At 41.1% G+C, this 19796-nt stretch overlaps 1 protein-coding gene across 3 annotated transcripts in view; it reads left to right on the top strand.

Moving 5' to 3' along the window:
• Positions 1 to 19796, top strand: part of Gclc (glutamate--cysteine ligase) — a 340638-nt gene that overhangs the window by 200906 nt on the left and 119936 nt on the right. For all 3 annotated transcript variants that reach the window (XM_076184299.1, XM_076184298.1, XM_076184300.1), the window contains exon 7: positions 2177 to 2374. In XM_076184299.1, the coding sequence (XP_076040414.1) occupies positions 2177 to 2374 (198 nt within the window). The remainder of the gene's footprint in view (positions 1 to 2176; positions 2375 to 19796) is intronic.

Here is a 19796-nt window from a genome sequence, read left to right as displayed (position 1 = left end):
AATAAAAAACAAATAAGTAATATAAAATATGAATCACAATGGCAAAAGCCGACAAGACTGTGAGAATAAACACCTTGTGAGATCGAAACCTTTATTAGTACTACGTTTCGCTTGTTACAGCTTTTTCAAGTACAGACATGACACACACTCTGAGCACATATAAGCCAACAGGGAAGGAACTGGGAGAGGTTATCAGGGAGGGGTGGGTGGAAGGTGGAGGGGGAGGAGGGGGACGGGTGGGACTTGGTGGAGACAAAGGAGGACATTTCGGACAGTTTGTTGAAGTGGACTAAGGGGGACATTTCATACATTTATTTAATGCGGGTAACAGATGGATTATAGGAGGGGCGATGTTAAACATGCCTCTGTTCTGCTCAATGGTTTTGAAGCTTTGAATGGCGGCCGCTTCGAGGCATTTTCTCCTCATCCTATCTGGTTCACTAAACAGAAGTTCTGCGTTATCCCAATCCATCAGGTGGTCGTTGGTGTTCCGGTGGATAACACAGGCGTTGGTGGTGATGTTGTTCCGGGAATCGTAGCGATGCTCCCGGATCCGGGTCTTCAGGTCACGGGAAGTCTCGCCGATGTATACTTTATCACATCCAGCACAGGGTATGCGGTAGACACCAGCGTTTTTTCCCCACATCTCGTCCTGGCTGTCATTCCTTCTTGAAAGCTGGGCCAGTCCAGCTGGGCCAGTCCAGCTGGGCCAGTCCAGGCCAGTCCAGCAGAACTATCAAAGAGCTTTCAAGAAGGAATGACAGCCAGGACGAGATGTGGGGAAAAAACGCTGGTGTCTACCGCATACCCTGTGCTGGATGTGATAAAGTATACATCGGCGAGACTTCCCGTGACCTGAAGACCCGGATCCGGGAGCATCGCTACGATTCCCGGAACAACATCACCACCAACGCCTGTGTTATCCACCGGAACACCAACGACCACCTGATGGATTGGGATAACGCAGAACTTCTGTTTAGTGAACCAGATAGGATGAGGAGAAAATGCCTCGAAGCGGCCGCCATTCAAAGCTTCAAAACCATTGAGCAGAACAGAGGCATGTTTAACATCGCCCCTCCTATAATCCATCTGTTACCCGCATTAAATAAATGTATGAAATGTCCCCCTTAGTCCACTTCAACAAACTGTCCGAAATGTCCTCCTTTGTCTCCACCAAGTCCCACCCGTCCCCCTCCTCCCCCTCCACCTACCACCCACCCCTCCATGATAACCTCTCCCAGTTCCTTCCCTGTTGGCTTATATGTGCTCAGAGTGTGTGTCATGTCTGTACTTGAAAAAGCTGTAACAAGCGAAACGTAGTACTAATAAAGGTTTCGATCTCACAAGGAATATAAAATAAATGGCAGGCATTGCAGCATCTTGCTTAGGTGTTTATCTAAACAAATCTTAAAGCTTCAAACTGAACTACATTGTACTGCCTCTGCAGGAAGTTTATTCCATTCATTAACTACATGGTTGGAGAAGTTGTTTCTACCCACTTCCAAATTAAATCTATTTCCTGACAGTTTGAGGCCATGATTTACTGTCTGATTCACCGCCTCTCTCTCCCCTCCTTTCCCCCTCTCTCTCCCATATCTCTCCCCCTCTCTTTCCCATATCTCTCCCCCATATATCTCCCCCTCTCTTCCCCATATCTCTCCCCTATATCTCTCCCCCCCCCATATCTCTCTTCCCTGTATATCTCTCCTCCATATCTCTCTCTTACACATCTCTTTCCACATCTCTCCCCTTCATATCTCTCTCCTCCGTATCTCTCTCCTCTATATCTCTTTCCTCCATATATCTCTTCACCTCATCTCTCTCCACGATATCTCCCCTTTGTATCTCTCCCCACCTTTCACTTCCCTGTATCTTTCTCTTCAATCTCATTACCTTGCTCCCCCTCCCCTAATCACCCCCTGCCCCATGTCCCTACATCCCCCTCCCCTTGTATCCCCTTCCCCCAGTCTCCCCCTTCCCCCATCTCCCACCTTACCCCATCTCCCACCTTCCTCCATCTCCCCATGCAACTTGATTAGGAATGCAACCCTTAGTAGCTCAAGCCTTAATTGTATATACACCTCATACTCTACATGGGCAGTAGTTTTTTTTGTGGTGATTCCAACCCAAGATTAACCAAAATCTCTATATTCTAACTGCATGCCTTATCTTGCAGAACATCCAGAGCACAAACTGGCAGACCATGCGCTTCAAACCACCACCACCAAATAGTAATATTGGTTGGCGTGTGGAGTTTCGTCCATGTGAGGTTCAGTTGACGGACTTTGAGAATTCTGCATACGTAGTGTTTGTGGTGCTCCTGACCCGTGCCATCCTCTCCTTCAACCTCAACACCCTGATTCCCATCTCTAAAGTAAGTGGAGGTTCTTTTTCACGTACCATTTGACACAGTGGAAAAAGAAAACTGGAGACAGGAAAAAGGCCATTGGGTCTTTGACATATGTTGTGCTTGCATTGTTAAGTAGAAAGAAGAAATACTCTATAAAGCAGCTAGAAAACTTGTACATTATTGATTTTAATGTACAAAATGAACTAAACTCAAGTTGTAAGGCAAAGCTGCAAGATAAAATGGTTTTGCAGCAGAGCCCAACAACCAGACCTGATTTACTCTACCATTACTTTATATGTCAACCCCCTCCTCCTCATCCGCTTGATAAAAGCTTTATGGAATATGAGATTTTTGGGGGGCTGCATCATCCTTTAAACCACTTGCAGTCTCCCTCTATGCATTCTTACTTCTATTTACCTAGTTATATTTTGCGGGAAGGGGAGCTACGCTCGTGGTGTCCCGCCTTTGTATCTCACAGTGTCTAGTTTGCTCTTAAACTCATCAATGGTTTTTGCGCACACTATTTCAGTGTCCAGTTTGTTCCAAGTGTCCACCAATCTATGTGGAAAACTGTTTTTCTTCAGATCTCTTCTGTAGCTATGTTTTTTTTATTTTCTTTCCATGTCCTCTTGTGCTTCTCCTGTCCCAGTGTCACGGCGAACCGTGACAGAAAAAAAAAAAAAATTGTTGTATATAGATCAACAATAATTCAGATGCTACAGATTGCCACCCATCTTCTGGATGAAGCGATCATTATTCCGCTACTCCTTGACTTCCAATGACACAAACCGAAGGATGAGGAGTTATACTGTACTGCCGGTTAGTCGTCTGGTAGAACATGGGACCTGTGGGTATGTGGGTCCTACTCCAGCTTTCCATTCGTGGTTGAAAGGAAACTCGACCCTCTTTGGTTAGTTTATTCTTCCAACATCATCCAAAAGCTTCCCAAGACTAGTTCTGAGACCAGACTAGTTCCCTGTAAATGTACAATTTATTCAGAAAAAAATACCACATCAATGTGAAAATGGAGTAGGGTATCTGAAAGATTCATGAGGCAGAAGAAATCCTTATGACTAAAGCGAGTTAACATGAGGTTAATATGCCTCTTCCTGTAATATAACATAGGATAGGCCTCTTCAGAAATCTTTAAATTACCCTACTCAAGGTTTACAAATTATTTTAGGTTAGGCTATAGTAGGTTAGGTGTAGGCTAACCCCCTATACAGCAGCCATTTCATGACACCCTCATGCATAAAAAAAAAGACTATAAACGAGAATTAGGTGTTGGCACATTTTTACTTTAAATAAAACAGAGTATAACATAGTTATGAGAACATAAAGGGTTATCCAAACATGTAGCAACAACACAAGGCATGGGGTTATTGCCAGCATCCGTGTAACTTGCATTCCCCTTTTACGTCTCATTTCCTTTCTCTATATCGGACGTGGGCTCTTTAATTAAATGTTAATAACTGGTTCTGACTTTAACTCTTACCTTTTAAAAGGGGCAATTTGAAGAAGACATTAATATCTTTGTTCGGCCGTCTTGCAGTCTACGTGGCATCTTTTCAATCTCTCAGACCACGTGAGCTTGAGCAATACATCGAAAACATTTTTGATTCCTTTTTTCCAATAGTGAGTAGGAATATAATTTGACATAGTAACATTTTACATGTGTTTGTTGACGAATACAGTCCTTTTTATGGATTTCATTATAATTAATGTTAATGATTACAATAGTAATTTAAAGATATTAGAGCTGGATGATGAATCAATTCCTAAGTACATCCAAAATATTAGCGGGATAGCTTTTCCCCCTGACACCAGTTTAACAAGTCCTCTCTATCGAGTATTTCTGTGCCCTTCATGAATCTGTAGATGGTCATTAGGTCACCTCTCTCTCTCTTCTTTGCTCCAGAATCGGTAACTCCAGTGTAGCCAATCTCTCCTCATATGACAAGTTTGCAAGTACAGGTGCCATTTTTGTTGCTGCTCTCTGGATTCTTTCTATTTTATTTATATTTTTTTTTTTGGTACTGGGTGACCACAATGTCTCTGCATATTATAGTCTAGGCCTTATCAGTGTGACCAATATTTTTTTTTTAATAATTTCTTCGTCCAAATATGTAAATGCCACTTTAATTGATCTTAACAAGTTGTAGGATTCTCCAACAATTTTGTTTATCTGTTTATCATAGGACAAGTCGTTTGAGATAATTGCACCCAAATCTTTTTCAGATCTCACCTTCTTTACCTCCTTGGTTCCAATTTTATATTGTCCTGATATTCTATTTTTGCTTTTTCCAAACTCCATTATGCTACACTTGTTAATATTGAAGTCCACTTCCCATTTCTGACTACAGTTCCATACCTTATTCAGGTCTTCCTGCAGTGATTTACAATCCTTTTCAGTTTTTACTTTCCTTAACAGTTTGGCGTTGTCTGCAAAGAAGCTCGTGTAACATTTCACATCATCATCCATGTCATTCACATAAATAGCAAACATTATTGGAGCCAATACAGATCCTTGCAATACTCCACTGATTACCTCTTTCCAACCTGAATATTTTTCTCTGAGTACTACTCTCATCTTTCTACCAATCAGGAAGTCCTCCATCCATTTTAGTAGGTTCCTTTGTATCCCTCCTATATGTTCCAGTTTTTTTAATAATTTTTTCGTGTGGTACTTTGTCATAAGGTTTTTGTAAGTCCAGGAAGGCACAATCAGCCCATCCATTCCTTTCTTGCACAATGTCTACTAATCTTGAGTAGAAACATATTAAGTTTGTGGTCATGATCTTTGTCTGAACCCAAATTGTCTAGGGTTTATTATATTGTTATCTTTCAGGTGTTTTACCCATCTATTCTTGATGATTTTCTCACAAATTTTGGCCGTAGTGCTTGTTAGTGAAACTGGCCTATAGTTAGTTGGTTCTTACTTGTTTCCTCCTTTATATATTGGTACAATGTTAGCATTTTTCCAGTCTTTTGGTATTTTTTCTTCTTTAAGTGAGCAACTTATTATGTTATGTATTTTGTCCATTAGTTCTTCTTTGTATTCTTTTAGAATCCAATTTGCAATTCTATCTGGGCCATGTGATTTCCTGACATCAAGGTTTGATAGATGTTCCATTATTTCTTTTTGTGTTATTGTTATCTCACTCATGGGGGAGATTGCCTTTCATTTTCTTCGTCCCAATATTGTGCTTTCTCTCTAGTGAAAACAGATTTGAAGTGATTATTCATGACTTTGGCCATTTGTAATTCTTCAGTGTATTCTATATTCCCTTGGCGTAATTTCACCATTTCCTGTTTGTTTTTAAGTTTACCATTCGCATATCGATAGAATAGCTTGGGTTGCTCTTTGCATTTATCTATAATATCCTTTTCATTCTTTTTCTGAATGAAAAGGATATTATAGATAAATGCAAAGAGGGGAATGTCTGTTGAGGAGGGACGGGAGAGGACAGAAGACAGGGATGAATGGAGAATGGTTGTATATGGATGATGATGTGATGCATGAGGTGGAATGGGCGGGGGGGATGGGCGGTGAGGTAGTATGTGTGAGCAAATTCTGATGCAGCCCGAAGGGATTTCTCCCCATCTTCTCCTTTATACATGGGGGGACGGAGAGGGGGGGTCGCCAATTTAATGAAGCGGCCTTGCTGTGGATGTGCTGTGTCTTGCGACACTGCTTCTGACCCAGGGCAGTGGACAAGGTGCAGGGATGACCCGTCATCCAGGAGGTGCTTAGATGAGAGGGAGGGTGGAGGGGTGTGGAGTGTATTCAGGGATGGAATGGGTGGGAATGATTTTATGCCTTTTCCTTTTTGGCTACCTCCTTTGTAAGGGGGAAAAAGCCTTGGTATATGTATGTATTCTTTTCATGGTTCTTTTTTTCCTCTCTTCTCACTTTAACAACTACTTCTATGCACTCCTACCATTAAGATATAAAGCTGGAACCATACATGAATTTGAGTGTAGGTATATTAGAAAATTAGAGAATAGGAGATGGGACCCAATGAGAAATATATATACACTAGCAGCACACTACTGAAATATATATAATGTACCACCTGTACCAGCCTGTCACCTGACACAAACATCAGCAGGATTGTGGGAGAAACATATGGAGTACTACAGAAGATCAAAGTGATGTTCCACTATATGGAAGAAGAAATGAAAAAACACAAAAATCCTGATACATCCAAGACTGGAATGTGTGTCAGTAGTATGGGCCCCACACAGAATGAACGATATAAGCAAGATTGAGAGGATACAAAGGGCAGCAACAAAACTGGTCCCCAACCTTGTAGATAAACTATATGAGGAAAAACTAAAAGTACTGGATCTGCCAACTTTGAAAGATTGAGGAGAAAGAGGTGAAATGATTACAGTATTCAGGTCACTAATGGGGATAAATTGCATTGACAGAAGAGATTGCCTGATTAAAGATGGGAAAGATAGGGAGTGTCGCATCGCTTTATAGAGTAGGTGAATTTTTTTTCTTCAAATACGTGTTTAATGAATATAGGTATAAATACCCCTTACATTAGTGTTTAATTCCTCATGGTATTGTGTTCCTCCCATGTATATATAAGGCATAGTGAATATTTAATGAAGATATAGTGAGCTCTAGTGAAGCTCTAATTATAATGGAAAATCCTTCCTCATCATTCAGCTTGGTATGAAATGAGAGCTTAGAGTCTGGGGAACAAATCTTATTGAATACATTTTTTCAAACTAATAACTCTGATTTTTTTTTTATTAATTTGTTTCTCTGAATAATTAAAAAATGCTGCAACATTCAAGTTTTTAATTTTTTACTGTAGAAAATAAAGAGCATGATTTTTTTTTTTTTTTTCAAATAAAACAAAATGACAAAACTCCATAAAGAACAACCAAAGATATTACAACAGAAAGAATAAAAACAAACTTTATAGGGTGGGGGATTTAAATTTTTGTGACAATTTTTTGCAACTATTTGTTTGATGGTTGCAATGTATAGCAAATCTCCAATTTCCTCTTCTTTGCTGATGAGGTGTGAGGTGAGGCTGAGTGGTGTGGCATGGGTGGAGGAGGTGTAAGGTGGGTGTGGCTAGTAAATGCTTGCGGAGTGCTGGGTGCAGCTGTGCTGCTTTTCTCCTCTTTCTTTTTCCTTCTTGTTTCTATTTCAGGCATTCACGGGCCCTCTCTATATTCTGCCACTTCACTCTTTTGTTTCTTGTTAATTTTTCCATGATCATAGCAATAATACAGGGCCAGGAGTCAAAATTGTTGCATACAGTGAGAGCACCAGGAGCGACGTCACCTTTAACTTTTTCAAGAGTACTGGTGCCCTGTCCACTGTCTTTGTGGGGTATGCTGGTGGGAGGAATTGCCAAATATCTCCATAAACACAGTTCTGTTGCAAAAAACAAAATGGCGCTATAGAATTGTGACACTATTTCAATATACATAATGTTTTTTATGCAAAGGGGTTGCCAGAGGCTGCCAATATTTTATCTATTTCATACATACATATACCAAAGGCTTTTTCGCCATTACATGGCATAGAAACCACTCCCACCCATTCTATTTCCTATATGTTCCACTCCCCTCCACCCTCCTCCCTCCCTCTTATCTTGGCACCTCCTGGATGACGGGTCATCCCTGCATCCTATCCACTGCTCTGGGTCAGAAGCAGTGTCGCAAGACACAGCACGTGCACAGCAAGGCCGCTTCATAAATTCAGTGACCCCCCCCTCTCCGTCCCCTTTGGGCTGCATCAATTTTTTTTCTCATAAATACTTCGTCACCCCCCATCCCCCACCCACTCCCCCTCATACATCACAGCATCATCCATCATCCATATCATCCCCTCTCCATTCACCCCTCTCCCATCCTTCCTCAACAGACATTCCTCTCTTTTGTAATGCCCCTTTCACCCCATCCATCCATCTCATCCTAGGACGCCCCCTCATATTCACTCCTTCCACCTCCGCCTTCCACACTTCTTTTACTAATCTTTCTTCACTCATTCTTTCCATGTGTCCAAACCATCCCAATACTCTTTCATCAACCCTATCTCCCAGTTCCCTTTTCACCCCTGTTCTCCTCCTCACCTCCTCATTTCTCACACTATCTAGCCTAGTAACCCCTATCATACTTCTCAGACAATTCATCTCAAACACATTGAAACTCCTTCTCTCTTCCTCTCTCATGTTCCATGTTTCTGCCCCGTACACTGCTGTTGGCACAATCACTCCTTCATATAACTTCCTCTTAGCATCCATTCCCAAATGTCTATTTCTCATTACACTTTTTAATCCACCAAGGCATTTACTCACTTCTCTCAATCTACATTGTACCTCCACCCCCACTCCCTTTCCTTTCACATTTGCACCCAAGTATCTAAAACTATCCACTTCCTTCAGTTTCTCACCCTTAATGCTCACTTCCAGCCTACTGTCACTCTCTCCCCTTGTACATCTCATCAACTTACTTTTGCCGACATTTATCTTCAGCTTCCTTCTTTCACACACCTTCTCAAACTCTGTCACTAACTTCCTCAATCCCTCCTCTGATCCTGCTACAAGCGCAGTGTCATCAGCAAACAACAACTGGCTCACCTCCCACTTTTCTCTATTTTCTTTAATCATCTCCAACCCCTGACCCACTACCCTTGCATTCACCTCTTGCACCACCCCATTCATGTAAAGATTGAACAGCCAGGGCGACATAACAGACCACTGACAAAGTCCCACCTTTACCTCAAACCATTCACTCTCTCCATTTCTAATCCTAACGCAAGCTCTACTACCCTTGTAAAAACTCTTTATTGATCTTAACAGCTTTCCTCCTATCCCATATATCTGCAGTACCTCCCACAGTGCCTTCTGGTCTACCCTGTTGTAAGCCTATTCAAAATCCATAAAAGCCCAAAAAACATCCTTACCTTTTCCTATAGCTTTCTCACATATCTGTCTTACCACAAAAATCTGATCTACACATTCCCTACCTGTCCAAAAACCACACTGTTCCTCACCAATTACTCCCTCTGTTCCTTTCCTAATCCACTCAATCAGGACCCTCCCATAACCCTTCCCAACTACACTCAACAAGCTGATCTCTCTGTAACTACTACACTCACACTTGTCCCCCTTTCCTTTGTAAAGCAGAACTATACAGGCACTCCTCCAGTCCTCCAGCACTCTACCCTCTCTTAAACATTAAATAACCTCACCAGCCAGTACACCATAACTGTACCTCCTTTCTTCAGACATTCTGCATGGCATCCATCCAACCCAGGTGCCTTACTTGCTCTCATCATCTTAATAGCTGCTTTCACTTCATCCTTCCCTAGTTCTCCTCCATTTTCCTCACTCATCACTCTCATTTAGCAACTCCCTAAAATACTCTGCCCACCTTCCTCTCACTGCCTTCTTTTCCATTATCAGCTCTCCATCTGCACCTTTTACCTTTTCTTCTCTTCTTGATTCGGCTCCTCTTCCTCTTTTAATTTCCTTCCAAAACATCTTTTTATTACTTTCAAAATTTTCTGTCATACTCTTACCCCATTTCACATCTGCTCTCCTCTTTGCTTCCTTTATCTTATGCTTAACTTCCCTTCTCTTTACTTTGTACCTCTCATATGATTCTCTCGTCCTAATTTGTAGCCAATCTGTGAATGCCTGCTTCATCTCTTCTACACCCTTCTTTGCTTCCTTATCCCACCACTCACTACCCTTCCTTCTATTACCTCCCGCCCTCCTTATGCAGTATGAAAAAAATAGAAACAAAATACAGCTGTATAAGTATGAGTGTTGCCACCATCATAGATTCTTTTAAAATTGTTTACCTAAAATTTGCTCATGTACCAGAATTTTTCGAATGATTGCTGGCGACGCACCCTTAAGAGGTCATGGGAGTAAATTAGAGACATGTCAAAAGGATGAAGAAATACATTTTACATATAGATGCACAAATATGTGAAATAGCTCAGAAAGTGATATAGCCCAAGCTCAGTGAGTTCAAATCTGAATATGATCAATGGAAATCATTGATATAGATTAAGTTGGAACTACATAATTTGAGTCTAGGTATGTTAGAAAATTAGAATAGGAGACAGGACCCAATGAGCATTGCTCTTTTCCTGTATACTACATGTAGGTAAATTGGTTAATTTCACAATATCCATACACAAATATGTACACATTCAGATCACAAAAGGTCTCCACAGTAGGGCCCAACAGCCAAAATTACTGATTCATCTACATGGTAACCCTCCCTCCTTATCCCCTCGCACATACATATAATGGGAATTGTGGAGACGAAATTAAAAGATCCACAACCACCAAATACTGTGGGACAAGGTTTATATAATCATTGGATAAAAGATAGAGAGGAGAAACAGGGTGGAGGAGTCATGTTTTTCACTAAGGCTTAAATGTGACAATCATAGAAGGAAATAATAATGTGGAATTGATTGTGATAAAAGTTGAAAACAGTGACATGTAAAGTAGAAAATTTGTAGTGATGTACTGTATGTGCCCCCAAAAACATTCTTGGACAGAGTGACCATTCCAGAATGTTGGAAGACACAAAGCATGCATTAAATGGAATACTGAAAGGAGGAAATTTAGTAATTATGGGTGACTTTAACTCTAAAGAAATATGTTGGGAGATGACAATGAAAGGTGGAGAGTACCTTTGGGGAAATGTAGTACTGGACATGACCATTGAATACACAGTGACTCAATGGGTAAAAAAAAAACAAATATAGAAATAATGAACAGTCAAGTCTAGACTTGAAATCATGGATAAAATGGAAAACAAGACACCAATTGGGAAGAGTGACCACATACTAATAGAGTTCAAACAAAAAGAGAATTATATCTGGGAAGAAATGAGAAATGCAGAAAAGGAAGACTAATGTACAACAAAACTGATTTTGAGAAACTGAAAATTTGTTCAAAAAGTGAATTGGGAAAACTTCTTTGAAGAAACAAAGATGGAAGAGAAATGGACAATATGAAAAGAAATCTATAATGAAGGAATAGATAAATACATTTCAAAACAAAAACAGGAAAAGGTGTATATTGAAAGATAATGCATTTATTCCAGAAATCATACTGTCTCTGTTTGTGTATGCCACTTTTAATTTTTTCTTTTCTCTTGTTTGGTTTGTCTCCATTTTTCTGATGTACCATTTTTTTAGTCTCGGATCCAGTACTCCCCCCCCCCTTTTTTTTTTTTTTTTCTTTTCAGTCTCCGATCTTCTCTCATTTTTTTCCTTAGGTTCCTTTCTTAGTGCCCTATCTTTTTCTATTTCTTCATTGTTCATTTCCTTTTTTATCTCCACACTTTGAAATTTTCACTGTTTGGAAGTTTTGCCACTTTTGATTTTCATTGGCCTATAGTTTTTTTTTTTTTTTTAGAGTATGTACCCATCCTATGCACATTGTCAATTTCCTTCTCCAATTCTTGACCCTCGTCCTTGACCCTCAGTATTTCCTTCGCAATTTCATTCTCCTTTTTTTTCTCATTGGTATTTGTGTACATTGTTTTTCTTTGATACCATAAACTACAATGTATTTCTTTTTATCCACTGTGTGTTTAAAATGAGGTGCCTGAGAAGTATGATACGGGTAACTAGGCTGGATAGAGTGAGGAACAAGTGAGGAGGAGAACGGGTTGTGGAGAGTTGGGAGATTGGGTTAATGAAAGAGTATTGGGATGGTTTGGACACATGGAAAGAGTGAGGAAAGATTAGTAAAGGAGGTGTGGAATGGAGAGGTGGAAGGAGTGAACATGAGGGGCAACTAAGGATGAAATTTATATGGATGGGGTAAAAGGGGCATTTGGAAAGAGGGGAATGTCTGTTGAGGAAGTACAGGAGAAAACAGAAGATAGGGGTGAATGGAGAATGGTTGTATATGGATGATGCTGTGATGCCTGAGGGGGAGTGGGTGGGGGTTGAAGGGTGAGGGAGTATGTGTGAAAAATAAATTGACACGAGGGAACAGAGAGGATGAGTCACCCATTTAATTAAGCAGCCTTGCTGTGGATGTGCTGTGTCTTGCGACACTGCCTCTGATCCAGGGCAGTGGGTGAGATGCAGGGATGGCCCATTGTTGTGAAAAATACACAGACATTATTGCAAGGCTTTATTCAACATAAAATCTATACCATTCTCTGAAAACAGAGAGAGAAGAAACCATATAGTAATATCAAACACAAAACATAAATATAAACACACAAACCTGACATAATATAAACAAACACAACAGTATATTATGCACATATACATATATAACCCATATACATATAACTCATAACAATATAATACTGATGCTACAAACATACAGAATTGTTAATACATACCTTTACAAGGAGAACGCTGGCTGAATACTGACAGCTGGAAAACAACATGGCTGCCATTTAAATGTTTCCCACAGTGTTGCCAGATCAGTCATTACAGTACACAGTGGTGCCAGATCAATGACTACAATGCAGTACTACCATAACATTCTCCCTCTAGCAAAAAAAAATCTAGTACAGTCATTACAGATCCAGGCGGTTAGGTGGGCGACGTATACGACCAGACCTTCGTTGTACAGGAGCCTCCTCACGAGGTTGGGCAGGGCCTGGAGGTCTTGAAGTAGCATGTGAAGCTGTGTCACCTGTTTCAGTAGGAGTAGCATCAATTTTCTCCCTTGGAGAGGCAGGGACATTATCTGCAGCATCCACAGGGGTATCTTGGGATCCTTCATGAACAGGGGTCTCTTCTGGGGCTAAGTGATCAGTGGATACTATAGTCTCTTAACCTCTTTGGTCGCAAATGTGGGCATAATGCAGATTTTGCCTGAAGGAGCTCCACTTCTCCAACAAGAGGGTGTGTCTTGCTCATCCGAACATAACACTTCAGGAGAACTGGTCCAGGATGACATAACCAAGAGGGCACTGAAGCTCCAGTAGAGGAGCGATATGAGTAGTTCAGCAGCCTCTCATGTGGGGTAGCATTCGTAGTCATGCATAATAACTAACAAATGGAATGAAGAACATCAGGTAGAACAGATTGCCAACATTGAGTAGGTACACCATGGGACTTGAGAGCCATTGTAATTGCTTTCCATATTGTACCATTAAACCGCTCCACTGGGCCATTTCTTTGGCGGTTGTAGCTTGTGGTTCTGCTGCAGGAAATTCCTTTACTAATCAAAAACTCTTGCAGTTCTTTGCTCAGGAAAAATGATCCCCCGTCTGAGTGAATGTAGGCAGGCATACCTAAAATAGAAAACAACTGAGAAAGACAGTTAATTACGGTCAAAGTAGTCATATTTGCACAAAGGAACACAAAAGGAAATCTAGAGTATTCATCTACAATGTTAAGGAAATATTGATTTCTGTCAGTACTGGGCAAAGGTCCTTTGAAATCTATATTCAATCACTCAAAAGGCTGAGTAGCTTTTATGAGATGAGTCTTTTCTGGCTGATGAAAGTTTGGTTTAACTTCTGCACATACTTTACATGATCTGGTCACCCGTCGCACATCTTCCACTGAGTAGGGCATATTCTTAGACTTAACAAAATGGTACAAGTAGGTGACCCCAGGATGACACAAAGCCTTGTGGAGATTTACTAGAGATTCCTGTCCATCACATGATGCCCCACAGTGGGACCTAGAGAATATATCAAGGGAAATATTTTCTGGACCAGGTCAATACATAATCTCAAAGTCATAGCAAGATAGTCCCATTCACCAAAGTAATATCTTATCATTCTTTATCTTACTCTTATGCTGCTTGTCAAACATAAACCTCACCAATCGCTGGTCAGGCCTTATAGTGAAATGCCTGCCCATAAGGTAATGCCTCCAATGGCGAACTGCTTCAATGATGGCCTGGGTTTCTTTTTTTATAGAAGCATAGCACTTCCCAGGTCCTTGCAGTGTTCTTGAAAAGAAGGCTACTGGACGCCCATCCTGGGAGAGAACTGCTGCAATGGCAACATCTGAAGCACCAGTTTCTACTTCAAACGGCCGCGACTCATTGATTGCTTGAACTACTGAATTTCCAATGGCCTGCTTTAGTGTTAAAGGCCGCTTCTGCTTCTTTGGTCACAGGGAATACAGTGGTGGTGCTCAGGGGTGGATTTTGCTCGAATAGTCATATGTCCAGTGTGAGTAGTATGCAAAAAGGCCCAAGGTTTGATGGAGTGACTTCTTGTCTTAAGGCACTGCCAATTCCTGTAGGGGTCAAAGTCGTTCAGGGTCTGGATGTTTTTCACCACCTTCTACCACATAACCAAGAATGCCAAGTCATTTTGTTGAAAATGTACACTTTTTCCATATTGTAACTTATGTTTTTCTTCTTGGCAGCCTCCAGGAACTTAATGAGGTTAGCATCATGCTCCTCCTGTGTCATGCCACAAATGGTCACATCATCCAAGTATGCATAAGTTCCAGTGAGTTGTTCCTCTTGAATAAATGAATCCATGATTCGCTGAAAGCAGGCTACTCCATTGGTGACCCCAAAAGAAATTTGAGTAAACTGGTACAGGTTACCACCAGCCTCAAATGCTGTGTAAGGTTTATCTTCTTCCCAAATGGGAACTTGATGTTGAGCACTTTGTAAGTCAATAGTGCTGAAAATTCTGTACCGAGCAATTTTATTCACTGTATCATCGATACGAGGTAGGGGGTAGCTATTGAGCAATGTGAATTTATTGATAGTCTCTTAGTAGTCAATGGCCAGTCACCACTTTTTGAGTGCATCTTTGACAACAACGACTTGTGCACGCCAGGGAGAATTACTAGGCACTCCTTCAGCAATCTCAGAAAGTACAGAAAAAGGACTGTGACTCACTACAGAGAGACCTGGACATAGTCTGGGAATGGAGCCAAAAGTTGGAAGTGAACTTCAACATCAAGAAATGTAGTATAATGGAGTTGGGAAAAGTAAAAAAAAAAAAAAAAAAAAAAAAAAAAAGAATATCAGGACAATATAAAATTGGTATATAGGAAGTAAAAAAAGTTAGTTCTGAAAAGGACCTAGGAGTAATTATTAACAAAGACGTCACCAGACAAGCATATAAACAAAATAGAGAAACCTACAATTTACTGAAATCAATAAAGGTGGCTTCTAATTACTTGGATGAAGTAATGGTAAACAAATATTAGTCACACTGTTAAGACCAATATTGGAGTATGCTGTGACAATATGGACACCCAGAACAAAAAAGAATATAAAGAAATTAGAAAGAATCCAAAGAGCAACAACAGAGATGGCACCAACACTTCCAGATTGACATACAAAGATTGTCTAAACTGGAACTACCAACCCTGGAAGAAAGAAGAGAAAGAGGAGATCTACTGGCTATTTACAGAATCATGAAAGGTGTGGAAGTACTTGACATGGAAGACTTATTAAAGTGGGATAAAAGAAAAACAAGAGGACATAAAAAGAAACTTGAAAACAATTGTTATAGAAGAGATCTGAAAAAAAGTTCTCCACATAGTGGTGGATGTCTAGAACAAATTGGACAAAACAATAGTATGTGCAAAAACCATACAAGAATTTAAGAACAAACTAGATGCTGAGAGATACAGATGGGTCACTATGAGCATAGCTCCCTTTCCCATATGATACAACTAGGTAAATGCATATACCAAAGTCATTTTCCCCCTTACAAGGGAGGTAGCCAAAAAACAAAGGCATAAAAACTACTCCCACCCATACTCTTTAACATACTCCACTCACCTCCACCCTCTTCCCTCCCTCTTCTCTTGGCACCTCCTGGATGACAGGTCATCCCTGTGTATTGCCCACAACCCAGGGTCAGAAGCAGTGTCACAAGACACAGCACATCCACAGCAAGGCTGCTTCATTAAATCGTCACCCCCCCCCATACAAGAATCTAAAGAACAAAACTACATTCTGAGAGATACAGACTGGTCACTATTAGCATAGCTCCCTTTCCCATATAATACAACTAGGTAAATGCATATACCAAAGTCTTTTTCCCCCTTACAAGGGAGGTAGCCAAAAAACAAAGGCATAAAAACTACTCCCACCTATACTGCCTAACATACTCCACTCACCTCCCCATTCTCTTGGCATCTCCTGGATGACAGGTCATCCCTGTATCTTACCCACTGCCCAGGGTCAGAAGCAGTGTCACAAGACACAGCACACCCACAGCAAGGCTGCTTCATTAAATACTCAAAGAAGGAAAAGTACCACAAGATTGGAAAGATGCAAACATAGTACCAATATATATGGGGGAAACAAAGAAGATCCTACAAACTTCAGACTGGTATCCTTTACAAGCACATTAGCAAAAGAAAAATGTTATCAGAAACAAATGGATCAAACACTTGGAAGAGAATAAAATATTAGACCCTAAACAATTTGGCTTTAAAAGTGGAAGATCGTGTACCACAAACTTAATATGCTTTTACATACATATACCAAGGCTTTTTCCCCCTTACAAGGGAGGTAGCCAAAAAGGAAAAGGCATAAAATCATTCCAACCCATTCCATCCCTGAATACACTCCACACCCCTCCACCCTCCCTCTTATCTTAGCACCTCCTGGATGACGGGTCATCCCTGCACCTTGTCCACTGCCCTGGGTCAGAAGCAGTGTCGCAAGACACAGCACATCCACAGCAAGGCTGCTTCATTAAATTGGCGACCCCCCCTCTCCATCCCCCCATGCATAAAAGGAGAAGACGGGGAGAAATCCCTTCAGGCTGCGTCAAATTTTGCTCACACATACTACCTCACCCCCCATCCCCCCACCCATTCCACCTCATGCATCACAACATCATCCATATACAACCATTCTCCATTCACCCCTGTCTTCTGTTCTCTCCCATCCTTCCTCAACAGACATTCCCCTCTTCCCCCTTCACTCCATCCATCCACCTCATCCTAGGATGTCCCCTCATGTTCACTCCCTCCACATCTGCCTTCCATACCTCTTTTACTAGTCTTTTTTCACTCATTCTTTCCATATGTCCAAACCATCCTAATACTCTTTCATCAACCCTATCTCCCAACTCCCTTTCCACCTGCGTAGAGCTGATGGCCAGGGGTGGTTGCTGCTGTTTGGCCACACTGCGGTGCGGCCACCACCCAGCACTTCTAAGCTACCAGAAGAGGCTGGATGACTGCATTGTGAACAGCTGCCCAGGATGTAACACTTCACCCCATACCATACAACACATAATGGAAGACTGCATTATACACAATCATGCATGCAAACAACACAACATACACTCTATAAAGGATTTGTGGGAAAACCCAGTTTCGGCAGTGGCATTCCTTGGGGAGACGGGACTGCTCGGACAGACAGTCTAGGGAACGACAACAACAACAACAACTCCCTTTCCACCCCCGTACTTCTCCTCACCCCCTCATTTCTCACTCTATCTAGCCTAGTAACCCCCATCATACTTATCAGACACCTCATCTCAAACACATTCAAACTCCTTCTCTCTTCCTCTCTTATGTTCCATGTTTCTGCCCCATACAGTGCTGTTGGCACAATCACTCCTTCATACAGTCTCCTCTTAACATCCATTCCCAAATGTCTATTCCTCATTACACTTTTCAATCCACCAAGGCATTTACTCGCCTCTCTCAATTTACATTCTACCTCCACCTTCAATCCACCTTTTCCTGCCACATTTGCACCCAAGTATCTAAAACTATCCACTTCCTCCAGTCGCTCTCCCTTAATGCTCACTTCCAGTCTACTGCCACTTGTACATCTGTATTTTTATTACCTTGTACATCTCATCACCTTACTTTTACCCACATTTATCTTTAGCTTTCTTCTATCACATACTTTCCCAAACTCTGTCACCAACTTCCTCAGTCCCTCCTCCGATCCTGCCACAAGCGCAGTGTCGTCCGCAAACAACAACTGGCTCAACTCCCACTTTTCTCCATTTTCTTTAACCATCTCCAATCCCTCACCCACTACCCTTGCATTTACCTCTCGCACTACCCCATCCATGTATAAGTTGAACAGCCAGGGCGACATAACGCATCCTTGACGAAGTCCCACCTTTACCTCGAACCACTCACTCTCTCCATTTCTAATCCTGACACAAGCTCTACTACTCTCATAAAAACTCTTGACAGCTCCTAGAAGCTTTCCTCCTATCCCATATATCTGCATAACCTCCCACAGTGGCTTTCTGTCTACCCTATCGTTAGCCTTTTCCAGATCCATAAAAGCCCAAAAAACATCCTTCCCCTTTCCTATAGCTTTCTCACATATCTGTCTTACCACAAAGATCTGATCTACACAACCTCTACCCGTCCTAAATCCACACTGTTCCTCATCAATTACTCCCTCTATTCCTCACCTAATCCTCTCAATCAAGATCCTCCCATAAGCCTTCCCAACTACACTCAACAAGCTAATCCCTCTGAAACTACTACATTCACACTTGTCCCCTTCTCCCTTGTAAAGTGGAACTATACAGGCACTCCTCCAGTCCTCTGGCACTCTACCCTCTCTCCAACAAACATTAAATAACCTCACCAGGCAGTCCACCATCACTGTACCTCCTTTTTTTAGACATTCTGCATGGCATCCATCCAGACCAGGTGCCTTACCTGCTTTCATCATTTTAACAACTGCCTTCACCTCATCCTTCCTTATTTCTCCTCCATTTTCCTCACTCATCACTCATTTTTTTAGCATTTCCCACTGCAGCTATCTTTCCCTATCCTCCTTTATATTTAGCAACTCCCTAAAATATTCTGCCCATGTTCCCCTTACTGCCTTCTCTCTCATTATCATCTCTCCATCTGCACCTTTTACCTTTTCTTCTCTACTTGATTCACCTCCTCTTCCTCTCTTAATTTCTTTTCAAAACATCTTTTTATTACCGTATATTTCCACGTATAAGACGACCCTAAAATCCAAAAATTCACCCCTTAAAATTGGGGGTCGTCTTATACTACCATTATAAAAATCAGACCTTGAATTCTACGTGAGATGACTTGGTAGGCTAGCCTGCCGATAACCACAGATTCGCAGGAAATGATTCACATTATGATAAGAACTGGTAATAAAGGTAATTAAACTATATTTACCATATATATTATTGGCATATATTTATAGTAAATTGCAATTGTTAATAAATTCGAGGAATAATTCTATATTAATGAAATTACGGTACTTTTAACGGTCTCACGAAATGTCGACCAACGCCGACCAAGCCCAAACAATGACAGCTTTTGCTCAAATGCATAATTTAAATAGAAATTAGCATATGGTTGCATTATTCTCCAATTTTCTTTAAAATGTGAGATTTTCATGTAATTTGATCAAAGAAAAGTTACGTTTTTATCCTCTGCAAAATTACCAAAGTCGACCAAACACAATGACGGCTTTTGCTCAAATGGATAATTTGGTCGACTTTGGTAATTTTGCAGGTGATA

This window comes from Oratosquilla oratoria, chromosome 4 (genome assembly GCF_046742065.1).
Source record: "Oratosquilla oratoria isolate Oo_2021 chromosome 4, ASM4674206v1, whole genome shotgun sequence".
Classification (NCBI taxonomy): Eukaryota; Metazoa; Arthropoda; class Malacostraca; order Stomatopoda; family Squillidae; genus Oratosquilla; species Oratosquilla oratoria.
This window is presented reverse-complemented; position numbering and strand designations above follow the sequence as displayed.